The sequence below is a fragment of the Candoia aspera genome, chromosome 4 (genome assembly GCF_035149785.1).
Source record: "Candoia aspera isolate rCanAsp1 chromosome 4, rCanAsp1.hap2, whole genome shotgun sequence".
NCBI classification, from domain to species: Eukaryota; Metazoa; Chordata; class Lepidosauria; order Squamata; family Boidae; genus Candoia; species Candoia aspera.
In genome coordinates, this window is record NC_086156.1 from 26,263,605 (window position 1) to 26,277,061 (window position 13,457).

At 46.6% G+C, this 13,457-nt stretch overlaps 1 protein-coding gene across 1 annotated transcript; it reads left to right on the forward strand.

Moving 5' to 3' along the window:
• The first annotated feature begins 6,874 nt into the window (after positions 1 to 6,874).
• On the forward strand, positions 6,875 to 12,141 carry DLX6 (distal-less homeobox 6). The gene is made up of 4 exons (XM_063301928.1): positions 6,875 to 7,030; positions 7,082 to 7,439; positions 9,511 to 9,704; positions 11,862 to 12,141. Exons 1-4 carry the CDS (start codon positions 6,875 to 6,877, stop codon positions 12,111 to 12,113), a joined length of 960 nt encoding a protein of 319 aa, XP_063157998.1. The 3' UTR covers positions 12,114 to 12,141.
• Positions 12,142 to 13,457: the final 1,316 nt, after the last annotated feature.

The window sequence follows — 13,457 nt, forward strand, 5'->3', positions numbered from 1 at the left end:
GTCCTGTTTGCAAATGCTAGAGGATGGGGTTTGTGGGGGTGGAGCGTGTGAGAGAGAAAAAGGTACACCTTGGGTAGAGCATGCCCAACAATCTTCTTGGTGAAAAGGGGTAAAATCTGCTGTACCGTTTTTGTGTCTCACACTTTACCCGTCGGGTGAAGCCTATTTTTTAGTTCCTTCTCTTTTTTGCTGGCAGGAGAAGCGCCACCGGCGACTGGGCAACTTTGATCCGAAGTTCAAGGTGATGGTGATGGATCTCTGCCTGGAAACTTCTCTGCGATCCCAGCAATCCTAAACCAATTCTGCCAGATTCCTACTTAAGTCCTAATGGACTACTAGACAATATTTGAAACCCCATGGAGTCAGCGGCGGTGACCTGTCGGCAATAAAGATTTAGTGGCTCTAACTCAACAAACACGGTTTTGGCCTTGAGAGGAGATTTGGCTGTCACAAAGACGCCCAGACAGAAGCAGCCACATTAAGAGGAGAAGTTGAGAAAGTGAAACCGGGCCCGTGGTTTGCAACTGTAGGTAGAAAGCTGCCTCTTCCACCTTTATTACCTTCATTCTAAAGGAATTTTATTTGAAGGAGGGTGGAGTAAAAACTGGAAATGTTGAGGCCATTGCTGTGAAATGAAAGAGCCGATCATTCTGTACATGGAGGGAATATAGACTAGTGGCAAAGATAAGAAGCAGAACTTGACTGAAAACTAAACTGGATTTTCTCTCCAACCATGGGAGTAACTTCGCCACATCATTAAAATAGAAGTTGTGTCCACACGTGCACACCCCAGTGTACTCATTTGATACTCACCTGATCCAAATAAGAAGGCACTGTAAATCAGTGATGGAATAGTGCTTTGCAAGCAAAGTGTACAATCCCAGTCTCTCCAGATAGTGCTGAAAAAGCACCCCCTCCGCTCCAGACTTTTCGTCAAATAGTTTTAGACCCTGGGCTTAGGATCCCCTTTTCAGACATTCGTGTTACATAGAAGTATCTAAGCATACAAATGTAAATTTTCCTTCCCCTCCCTCAGTTGTAAAGTGTATTGGGGAGGGGTCCAAGCTAGTCCAGGCTGATCAAAGTAAGGCTTTATTCTGGCTTGTAACAAGGTCGCTTGCTATGCTTCTAGTCATAAAATAACTTATTTCCAAGTTCTTAAATCTTGGACTCTACAAAAGACATAAGGCTTCTGCAAGTAAGCATTTTCCTCCAGTAGACCTGGATTCTTGATAGTTACATGGGCACATCCATGTTGCAGTTCTTACTGATACAACAATACAAGCTGGAGGAGGGGGTTATTGTCATGTTCAGTTCTTTCCAGCCTTCTCAAAATCACTAAAAATTCTGAAACTTGCAGAGGGCACATTAGGTGATTTTTTTTATCATCTGATCAAATCTGAAATCATCAAATCATCTAAAAATGGGCATATGTTATTCCTTCAGATTCAAATACTCTTTATACAGTATTTTTCCATCAGAATCAGCCTTGCAACTGAGTTCATCTTAGCAACTAAACCTCCCACTCAGACCTTTTCTTGCAATATTGAGTGGGATGGCTGAACTAAAAGTGCTGCGGGGCCAAAGTCAACGTGCAAAAGAGGAAGGAAGGAGGGAAAGATTTGGAATACTGACTTTTACTTATTCTTTGTAGTTTACTTCTTTACCATTACACCTTGTTAAATCCAGTACTTAAATAATAACAATACTAAAAAAAGAAAACCAAAAACCCCACAGTCCAGTCTTACAAACTGAATTGAAGGCTCATATAGTTCTGCCAAACACCCCATCATAAACACAGAACATCCTGGTCCAAAGGAATTAAGACCCTTTGAGGGGAGTCACAAAATGCTGGATGGGACTTTCTCCTTCACAAGGAATTTCTGGTTGTATTTGGAAATCAGTACAATTAATTTCCATGGGTTTTAATTTCCAGTGGAGTTCCATACTTCAGAGGAAATCACTGCTGAGCTGAGAATATGGTGAGGCAGGAATGATTCTCCTCACCTTAAAAGATTCTCTGCACAACTTACTTGTGATTTATAGCATTGTTCAGCCATCACTATAATGATTTAGTAATACCGAAGACAGGCTTTATATCACCACAAGGATGGTGGGGGGACTGTAAAGACACTATAAATCACTGGTGTAGAAATGGCTGCAACAAATCCACCACCAGCCTTACTTTCAATCCTATTTATTAGATATGAAAGCACAAAATGAAGGTAGGGTGGGAACAAAGGGACAAGAAACAGCATTTCTTCAAAAGGCAGGGGAATGAAAAGAGATGACCTTAGGGGAAATGGGGCTTCTCCCTGAAAGATATTCTCTCCTGTCTCACCTACCCATACCAAAGGTCTGGGGCCCTGCATTTTAGCAGGAATGAGAATAGCTTCACCTCCATAGAAATAACAAGTGGGTTGAGGTTTCTTCCTGGATAGGCCTCACTGGGGAGAGGCCCCTTGTAGGAACAGGATCGCATGGACAGAAGGTCCAGAACCAGATGACACCATGACACCACCAGGTTTGTGAGGGAAATGAAGAAGCTCAGCTCAGAAGTACCGATCAGTGGAGGAGGGGGAAAGAGGGGGAAGAGAAGGATTCTTGCACAACAAAATTGAACACAATAAATATTTACTCCCAACAGTGAGGCTTCTCCAGCTCAAGAGTCATTAACCCCAGCCAATGAAGAGTCCCAATCTGATGGATTTGGCTAATTAAACTGGTGGAAATTGCCAGTACAACAGTTGTGGTGTTCAACTGGGTTTGATGCTAAAAAAAGAGAGAGACCTAAGCATGAAAAATGTCTTAAAGAGAGACAGAAAGGGGGCCTATTTTATACTTAGATCCAGAAAATAAAGGTTCAACTTGCAACAGACAAATTTTGGTATGAAAAAATTCCATATTGATGCTGTTGGATCAGATCTGTGATATTGGATATCACTCTATGTAGCTGTTAAGAAAAGAAACTGAAGCAATAAGAGCTTCATACTAATCACACTACAAAACCTTTTCTATGATATGCATTTGTGAGCTTTTCTTTGTGCTACCTTTGCTGTCCCTTCCAAAGTACAGGGAATTAAATCTATAAATTAAATGGGATGCTTTTATTCATTAGATGTCCATCTATACAAGCTTTTTAGGTACACAGAACTGTTCACTCCACTGAATCTTGTGTAGCTGGCAAGCTGGCTTCTGTTTATACCAAAAATCATTTGGGCCTATAGTTGAAATCACTTTGTCGATATTGTGTAGGGACATGTGCAAAGAGAGGAGAGAGCTACACTTTAAAACAAAGACAGTTTTTAAGTCTGTGTGTGTTTGTGTGTGTGTGTGTGTAGCTGGGCAAAAATAAATAAATAAAAGTGAATAATAGAAATGATACATTTCATATAAATTCCAGTCTACCTAGCAAATAGTTCCCATAGGAATTCCATGGAGAAAGGGGAGGAGGAGAGGAAGAGCAGGAGGAGGAGGAGGAGGGTGAGGAAGCAGAAGGGTTTAATGGCAAATTAATTTTTCCTGCTTCTGGCTCTGGCAGTTCTCCTGTGTGACACTCTTCCCATGCCCCATCCCGCCACACATATACATTATTTTTCCTATTTATTTCCGTGAAAGCGCCCTTATCAATACATTCTCAGAGATCCAACCCGTGATTTAAAAACGACGCCTGATTCCTCGGAACGGAATGCCGCCGAGTTCGGTAAGATTTACTCCCGGGAAAGAGGGCGTAGGAATCAGAGTCCCGAAAACGTCAGAAGCGGCGCTGGAAGTCGGGGGAGGGAGAGGAGAGCGAAGCCAGAGACCGATTCCTTAACCGGTCGCCGGTTCCCCCTTGGCTCCGTGCGGGCGTTCTTAGGCAAAGCGAGGAGAAAGCAGCAGTTCCCGGCACCTGCACAGCACCGCTCTCCTGATCTTTGTTAACAAGCAGCTGCAGGGTATAAAGCAATAAACCCGCCAAATCTACCTGTACGCTAGTTACACCCTAGGAATAAAACATCTTAGGAAACTGGCAGAAGAACGCTGGAGACACCTTATTTAACGTCTTTCCCCCGAACACGCCGCAACCCGCCCCCCTTCCATACGTTCGCGCTTTTCCCCCGTATAAGTAGGAGCATTTTAAAAAGTTGTTGCAGAGTGGTAAATGTATGGCTCGAGTTACCCTTCTCCGTGTTTAGAGTGGAAGCCTTGTTAAAAGAAGGCGAGGACAAGGCAAGACACTCATTGCTGCATTCAGAGTTACTGAACCGACTCCAGAAGCTCCGGGAGTTAAATGGCGAGAAAGAAAACCAGTGGGATGAGGAAAAAAAAAAGGGGGGGGGGAATCCATCCACTCTGAAAAAGACACCCCGCTTCGACTGTCCCGCGGACGAGGTGCCCTGCAACCGAGTCAGGGCTCTGCTTTGCCAGCCACAATGCACATCAGCCCCTGTTTACACAACGCAGAGTGCAAAAGTACAGCCCTTTTAGAGCGTACTTTTAAGGCTTGGTGGTCAGCGAGATGTAAGCACAGGAAAGAAAAAGAGAGGGGAGAAAAGAGAGATCTGTCGTTATTAACGCGGTATCCGAAATCGGGAAGAAAAAATAATCTCTCTACAAAGTGGTGCCACGCATTTTCTTGATCTGAATAGTTTTCCTCCTCCCCGCCGTTTTACAGATATATTATACATTGAGAGCCCCAGTTTCCTTCAGTCTTCGGTTTTCTCTGGCTTTTTCCAATACTCCATTTTCCTACCTGGCTCCTCTGTAAATCGCCAAAGATCCTAATTCTTTTTGCTTTGGTGGACGCCAGATTAAAACAAAGCCAAACAGGAGAACAAAATACGTCAGGGAACAGCCCCGAAAGAGATCGCCAGAGATCCAGCGCAGACTCGGTTCCCAGTTCATGTCTTTCCCCAGTCCATCTTTGCGAGAGATGTGGCAATACCACCTGGCTGTTCAGCTATAAATCTCCTTGCAAATAATAAATGGATTAATAATAACAAGGTATGAAGTTCTTTTTATAGAAAAAATGGGAGAGAATTGAAACTAAATGCGGCAGTTAGACAACCATTTTGATAAGAGGATAATTGAGGCGACACTGGTGTATAATTAGAGGATAATTTATGCTATATCCACTTTTATTTCACCTCCCAAAATAAACCCAGTCCATAATCATTACAGGCAAATTGTTCTGAATTTTATAGCTGCAATTTGAACAAAGTAGTGCAGTTAATCATGGGAGATTTTCCCCCTCTTTTTTGTGTGTGTATTCCTGATTAGAAGTCTAATTGCCTCCTTTCGGAAAGTAAAAATAACTGCGAAGTGACTCTATTTTTATCATTAACAATGTTGACAATAAAATAAAATCAACTGGAATTGTAATCGAAAGGCAAACTTAGGGCGAAGGCACTTTTCCTCGGGTGGTTTATACTGCAATCAAGATTTGCCAAACCACTAACCGCATGTCTCATTTGCATATATTTGAAAGTATTACAGGAGCTTCTGTTTTCAATAGGGGGAAAATGTATTACTGGCAGATCTCTAAGGATTCGCCTTCCGATCAAGATGCTTAAATGTAAACGCTGTTGTGCAGATGAAGGAGAATGCTCCAACATTCCAGTCCTTTTTATTGAATGCTTCCCATGAGGACTCTGTCTAGAAATACCCCACTAAAGAAAACTTTGTTAATTTTGTGCAGAATTAGAGCTACTATAATCCAATGGCCACGTTAACCGGGCAAGGCCGATTGTGCTTTGGTTCTGAAGAAGACGTCTTAAGCTGCTGCGGGTTCTAACGCACACGCATAAGGTGAGGTATAATGGAATGGGAGAGTGGATGTGTACCTATACACAGAACACTCAGGCGTACACATGTATGGGCAAATCATGGTATATTTACTGAATAGGTACTTGGTTTTCTAGGCGCGGGTGCTGTTTCAGAGCGCAGCTTTGTTGCGGTGACGGTGCGGTGAAACAGTCACATACACACACACACGCACACACACGGTTGGTTGACTGGCTGGCTGGCGGGCTGCTTCTAGCTGGCTCCAAGCTTTGAAGTTGTGCAGGAGGTGGGCTGGCGCAGACGCCAGTAGAAGTGCCCGGGCTTGGTGACGTCAGGGGTTGAGTGACCAATGGGGAGCCGCTGCCCTTTGGAGACAAACCAGTCGACTTGGGGCGTTTATTTATTTATTTATTTGGAGGGCGTGTGCGCTCAAGCGCGCGCGCGTGTTGTATTCCGTTCCCCCCCCTCCTTTTCTTGCCTGAAGCCTAAAAGCAGAAGCTCAACTTTAAGAGAATAAATCCACCTTAAAAAGAAAAAAGAAAAAGACAAGAAATATCTGTCTTAAACTCCACCAGCTTTAAGCGTAGAGACACCCGGACTCAAGGGCGTCAAAACAGTCCCCAACCCAGAAAAGAACAAGGGCCAGGGGGGAGAGGGAAGGGGAGAAACCCCCAAGTTGCTGGCTGGAGGGCAGGAGAGGGGGGGAGAAGCTCCAGGAAAGAGGACTCGGCAGCGCGTCCCTCTCTTCCTGCCCCCTCCTTCCCTGCTTCCCTTCCTCTCCCTCTCCTTCTCCTTCTCTCCTCTCCCTCCCCAGCGCCTCGCACACGCCTCCCCTTCACCCCTCCCTCAGTTAACAAGGCCCCTCTCCCCCTATTGCTCTCGCACGCTCTCTCCTTTCTCCCACCTCAACCCCCCCAAAGATACACACACTCGCCAAAAGCGGGGAGAAAGGGGGGGGGAAAGGAGGGAAAAGGGGGGGAAAATATAGCGCGCGAGCCCCGGCGCTAATTCCCGCCCGGCGCAGGCTAATAAGCTCCCTCGAAGGTGGCGGGAGCGCGAGGGGGCGCCGAGCCGGGCAGAGGCGCTCGTCGCTGGCTGCCCAACTTGGATGATGACCATGACTACGATGGCTGACGGGCTGGAAGCGCAGGACTCGTCCAAATCCGCCTTCATGGAGTTCGGGCAGCAGCCGCCGCCGCCGCCGCAGCCGCCGGCGCCTCAGCAGCCTCCCCAGCCGCCGCCGCCGCCGCCGCCGCAGCCTCCAGTGGCACAGGCGCCCGGCGGCTCCTCACACTCGGCGGCGCAGCAGCAGCAGCAGCAGCAGCAGCAGCAGCAGACCTCGCCGGCGGCGGCCATGGCGGGCGCCCACTACCCGCTCCACTGCCTGCACTCGGCGGCGCCGGCCTCGCACTCGCATCCGCACCACCAGCACCCGCACCACCACCACCACCACCACCACCACCACCACGCCGCGCCCTACCCGGCCGGCCCGGCCGGCGCCAACTCCTATAGCCACCGCTCGCTCGCCGCCGCCGCCGCCGCCGCCGCCGCCGCCTACCCCTACGTGAGCCACTCGCAGCACAGCCCTTACCTCCAGTCCTACCACGGCGGCGGCAGCGGCGGCGGGAGCGGCGGCGGCAGCGCGGGCAGCCAGACGCGGCCGGACGACGCAGGTGGGTGACACGGACGCGCGCGCGGATCTCAGCCAAGGCCCCCCGCGCCTCCGCCGCCCGCCCCGATGGCCTGTCTTCCTTCCTTCCTTCCTTCCTTCCTTCCTTCCTTCCTTCCTTCCTTCCTTCCTTCCTTCCTTCCTTCCTTCCTTCCTTCCCTTTTCGCTCTCTATCCGTTCCTCCCTCTTTCTGACTCCCCGTTCCTTGCTGCACCTTTTTCCTTGCCTGCAGTGCGTTTCTTCTCGCTTCTCCCTTTCCCACTTTGTTTCCCCGCTTTCTTCTCACCCGTCCTCCCCATTCCGATGCACGCTTCCTGGCAAGTGAGCGCCCAGGCAATCCGCAGGACCTGGCTTCCAATTCCTTCGTTTGTGGACGGAGATGCTCGGCTTTTTCACCCCTGCTTTCGCGCAGCAGGTCTCTCTGAAATGACATCTCCTCTGCCCGATCCGGAGTCTGCTTCTCCGGGAAGGGAATCGCAAGCAGTTCAGTGGGACTTACTTTTAAGTAAGTGTGCTGGCCATTTGCAGCTCCCCCTCCCCCTTTCCTGACTTCCTTTACTGCACCGGCACGTCCCGGATCGTCAGCTCACGGACTTTCACTCTCGGATCCACACGAGTGCCTATAAGGGAGCCAGAACCCCGGTGCTCGTGAGAATGTTCAAGCGCGCGTTTTGTTTCGGCACTGCCATGCACTTGAACGCTGTCAAATGGACGGTGGATTGCAGCAGCTTGTATTCCTACAGACCATTCGCTAGGACCAGAGTGACCTTCCGCAGTTCAGGAGAACCATAACAGTTCGTTTGTTTGTTTGGTTTTTTTTTTTAATGAATGTTTGTTTAGCCCATGGATGTCCTTTCCCTGCGGCGGCCTGCACCGCAGAATTATTTTAGAAAGAGCAGTGGGCCATCTGCCTTCTCCTGTAGTGGTGGGTACTGTAACAGATTTGGGCAAAAGTGACAGGCTACCTATGAAAAGGAATCTCTCCTCAGCCAAAGGCAGGTGGGCCACGGCAGTTCCTCCTTTGCTGGGAGATGGGGAGGGGAGGCAAGAGGGAAGGAAGGAAGGAAGGAAGGAAGGAAGGAAGGGAGGGAGGGAGGAAGGAAGGAAGGAAGGAAGGAAGGAAGGAAGGAAGGAAGGGAAAGAAAGAAAGAAAGAAAGAAAGAAAGAAAGAAAGAAAGAAAGAAAGAAAGAAAGAAAGAAAGAAAGAAAGAAAGATTAGAGAGAGTCAGACACAAATAACCTCAGGTGGCTTGCAGCAGAGGGAAGATGTGTCCCCAGCCATGGGAAATACTTTGTAAAAATTCAATTTATATATGTATTGTTTATCCATCTATCTACTAAGCTAATCTGTAATAAATATTTTAAGAAACCAATCACAGTGACCAAATCAACAATATTGTCAATGTGAAAGGGTTCCTTCCTATATTTGACTGTGGACATCTGTCTGAACAAACAGTTCTCGCAATTTCTCTGCATTTATTTACTGAGAGAGAAATATGGACAGGGTATAAATTAACCTGTGTTTCCATAAAGAATGTGAATATTAAAGGAAATGTTCAGATAGTGTATGCTTCTTTCTGTTCAGAAAAAAAAAAGACGTGGTTTAGAGTGGTATTTAGATAACCATAGTAACCATAAACTAGTTCGAAATGGGTGTTTCGTTAAAATTATTTCCTTGTTGCAATTCTTGAATTTGTCCTGGAATGAAGACCTCTGGATTGTTCCCACAAGTAGTAGTATTTATTTACTTGAGGGAAAGAAACATCTCTGTGCAGTTTACTGAGCATCATTAATTAATAACAAGCTTTTGCCTGCAGAAATGTCAGGAAAGCCAGTAGGTCATTTTGCAAGTAAAAGCAAATTCACCATTAAAAAGGGTTGCGTAGATGACTATGTTGGTGGCCTGTTTGCCTTATTTACCTGCCCTCCCCCCACTGCTCATAGAGGCTTAGCAATGATTTTGGGACAGCTTTATCACTAGCTGCTATTAACCCCACTCCCAACATGAACAGCAGGCGTGGGATGTCTTTGGCTGCCCTTTTTCCTTTCCAATGCACTTTCCGTTTTGATTGCAGATCAACAAAAAACCACGGTGATCGAAAATGGGGAGATCCGATTTAATGGGAAAGGGAAGAAGATCCGGAAGCCTCGAACCATTTACTCAAGTCTGCAGCTGCAGGCATTAAACCACCGCTTCCAGCAGACCCAGTACCTGGCACTTCCGGAGAGAGCAGAGTTGGCGGCTTCTTTGGGACTTACTCAGACACAGGTAATTCCCAGGCCCTGGCCACCCTGAGGAGCCAATGTCAGGACCAGCATGGTGATGGTGGCGGCAGCGGCAGTAATAAGATATTATTTAAAATGCATAATCTCCTTGGGCTAAGAATATAAACTGGAGAAGATCATATCAGGATCAGTGGACTACTTAAACATAATCTAAGATACATTGATGAGATATCACTTATCTGTATATAGAGATATCTGGAAATCTAGATCTCGTTTATCTATCTCCCTCCTTTTTCTTTGCCTCTGATCTACCTGAAGCCTCCCAGGATGTGTTTAGAAAAGGGCACATCAACCAACTCAGAATGTGGTTGTTTATCTATTTTATTATAGTCAAAATATCAAGTATAGAATAATCACTAAGATGGAAAGCTCAGAAGATCATTTAGAAATATATGTGTAAAGTATTAGATGTAGGAAGAGTAGAACAGTGTCTTCATCCTGGTCTGATACTGTAGAAATGTCCTGGCTATGCTGAACAGCCTCTGGGCCCAAATAAAACACACCTACCTTAGTGATATTCAATAGTAAATTATCCTGGATGAGTAACTGGAATCCAGTGGGTGCCCTTAGGCTAAATGTACAAAAGGTGGTGATAGAGGCTGACGATCAAAGGGAAGCGTGTACAAAATTAGAACAAGTTAAGCTACAGTTAAATGTGGTTGATGTGTTCTTGGTTTCTCTGCAAATCTAAGCCTGAATGACACATGAAGTACTATTGACTTGGGAGAGAGAAATAACAGCAGTTAATTGGATTCATAAATGCCAACAAAATTTTTGATTTTTTTTTTAAAGTTCTGGCAGCATTTACATTCTGGGCAGGAAGGGGGAAGGAGGATAAATCATATATGTGTCCAGCGCTTGCAGTTAAGAATGTTAAGTCAAACAAAGAATAAATACAGAGAATTGAGATTCCATGTTTTAAAGTAATAAGCATGATCTTGGTGGCCAGGAGAAACAGGAACTTGTATTCTATCAAGCAGGTTAAAATGTACTAGAAAATTAACATTATCAGAGAAAAGAGGGACATTCTCAGCTTTACCCCTGAGAATAACAGTTACCCCTATTTGAATGCCACATGCCTCATTGTTGTCCATCTATTATTTTCTTCTTTTGAAGTCTGCTGTAACATTTGTAGTTCCTCCCTCATCCCAGGTCCTAGATTTTTTGTTTGTTTGTTTGTTTTACATTGCTCAAATCAAGCCAGTGATCTCCACTTAAACTGCAGATCAACCTCATTTCTCCAGCCCTTTCCTGCTGACCACAAAACGGCCTGCTGAAAAGGGGCTGTTTTTGATTCAACTATAACTTTTTTATAAGCCAAGCTGGACACCCAACCAAACTGATGTATTTGCGATTTAGACCAATTTAGGCCCCCTGAAGCCAGCCAGCTGCCAGAGTCATTTTGAGCCAGATCTTAAAAGCTCTTTCAAGTCCAAGTGGCACCCCCTTCCTAAGCAGATTTATTCAGCTGACCAGGGAAACTGCTGAATATGTGTTTCCAGGATTGCAGGCTCATCCCACTGAAAGTGAAGGATGAGGTGCACCACTTCAGGCAAAGAAGTCTGCTAGAAGGCAGTTCCAGGCACCAAAGGATGGGGTGTGAGATGGGAAGCTACTACAATATGGAGCAAGATTGTGGATAGTCACTTTTGCCTGAAATAACAAAAAATCTGAGCATTCCATCCGTTCCCCATTCATAAAAATGATTGTTGCATGTTTTTAATTATACAGTGTAGTCTATTGATGAATATCAAGTCCATCCACGTCTGTAACTTATGTACCTGCGCAGATGCCCTCAATGGACGTATACAAAATAAGCAAGCAGAATGAGTGAGTGTGTTGCAATGGTCTTATAGAAGAACAAGGCCCTTAAAAATAAACAAATGAAAATGAAAAATTCAGTTACCTAAGCCTCCTTCTTTGCAGGTAACTGCAGCAATGAGAATGAAAGATGTGGTGCGGAGGGTAGCATATTGGGCTTTATGGCTCAGGGTAGCTGGGCCATATTGCTCCAAACACAAGGAAGAGAGGGAAGGAAGGAGATTTCAAAGGGACTTCCCTTTGTCCTCCTCCCTCCCCTGCTGCTCTTGAACTGGGGCTCTATAGGCCTTTCTATGACTTCTTCGCTTGTTGGTTGCAGGTAAAAATCTGGTTCCAGAATAAGCGCTCCAAGTTTAAGAAATTGCTCAAGCAAGGCAGCAATCCCCACGAGAACGACCCCCTGCCTGGCTCGGCTACCCTCTCACCCCGTTCTCCAGGTCTGCCTCCTGTCTGGGACGTTTCAGCCTCGGCCAAAGGAGTCAACATGCCTCCCAACAGCTACATGCCCGGCTATTCTCACTGGTACTCTTCTCCACATCAAGACACAATGCAGAGACCACAAATGATGTGAACGGTCCAAGAACAACCGCTGGGCTTGGCCGAGGGGGGCAGCTCCTGGGACTCCGGGTGAATCGGGAGCGCGTGGCAAGGAAGACAGGCTGGGGCGGTTCTGTTCTGTCTTCCCTGGCCTTTAACCTCAGCGATTGATCTTGACCAGAAAGAGACCATTTGCGTAGAGTCCCACGTCAGATGCTTCTCTATGGGATATTTTGTCGGGGATTCAGAGGCACCGAGCCTTACTGGGAGTACAAGTCAAAGCAAAGAACAATTACAGACTTTCCGCACCAGGCCACCACGCAGCAACTTAAAAAAGATCCCTTCGAGTGAAAAAGAAGCTAACAAAGCTATCCTATTTTTATTCACCAAACCCAGATTAACAAAATAAATTGGACAGCGGGAAGATTTTTTTTCTTTAGGAATTAAAAAATACCACCAAGCGACGAGCATGCGGGGGAGAGGAGGGGGGAAAATCTGGTTTAATAAGAATATTTTACACACACACACACACACACAGCACAATCTTGCATCTTGGTCGGAACTGTTAGCTATAAAGGAGCCTTTCCTTTCCCAATCTCCCCCCCACACCTTCTTTTCTTCCGATAGTCAATAAGCCACTTGAAACGAATTAAAGCATCTGAAAATGACCAGAAGTTCTCCTGCGCATGCCCCATTGCAACCAACTAGAGCCGCGCATTTGCGCCGCCTTTATTTATTTCGAGGGGGCTTCCAGAAGGAACCTTTCCAATGGGTTACGCCTGGGGGGGAGGGGGGAAGGTCCAGGGAAAGCAACAAAAATCTGCCCAGTCCAAAGGCTAAAATTCCGACCACAACCCCGCTACCCATACACTTCTGCGTTATTTCTCAGCTGCCGAACAGTCACGTTGTAAATATTGTTGAATTTTAGTTGTATATATATATATTTGTATGTTTTGTCTCCTGCTTTCATATATAGAGTAAAAAGCCACAAAATGTGTGAGAGTCTTGCTTTGGTTCTGTGCGTTGACAAGATCCTTTCTCGTTCGGCTTCCCTTTCCCCCGGTTTTTCAGAGGACAAAAGATTGCAACGCCCCCCCCCCGCCCCGCTCCCCCCGTTTCCTAAATGTAGTTGGATACTTTAGGGCTCTTTCTGCTGGGGCTTGACTCCTCCGGGGTAGCCAAACCAGGACTGCCGCTTCTCAGTCCGCATCCTCGGTGGCCCGCCTTTGCTGGCCTGCGCCGGACTAGGGAAGCTTCGCAGAGCTCTCCCGGAGCAGAGCAGCGCCAGAAGAGCCCAGGGTAAGGGGTGGGGAGGTCTGCCTGGAGGGTTCATCCCTGCAGCAGGTGGCGGCCAGTAGGGAGGCAGATACCCACAGGC

What these genes read in the sequence shown, in the direction of transcription:
- DLX6 (XM_063301928.1), top strand. Translation starts at nt 6,875, where the DNA reads ATGATGACCATGACTACGATGGCTGACGGGCTGGAAGCGCAGGACTCG. An exon ending in CGCCGCCGCCGCAGCCTCCA is followed by an intron (nt 7,031 to 7,081) that starts GTGGCACAGGCG and finishes CAGCAGCAGCAG; the next exon opens with CAGCAGCAGCAGCAGCAGCA. An exon ending in GACGCGGCCGGACGACGCAG is followed by an intron (nt 7,440 to 9,510) that starts GTGGGTGACACG and finishes TTTTGATTGCAG; the next exon opens with ATCAACAAAAAACCACGGTG.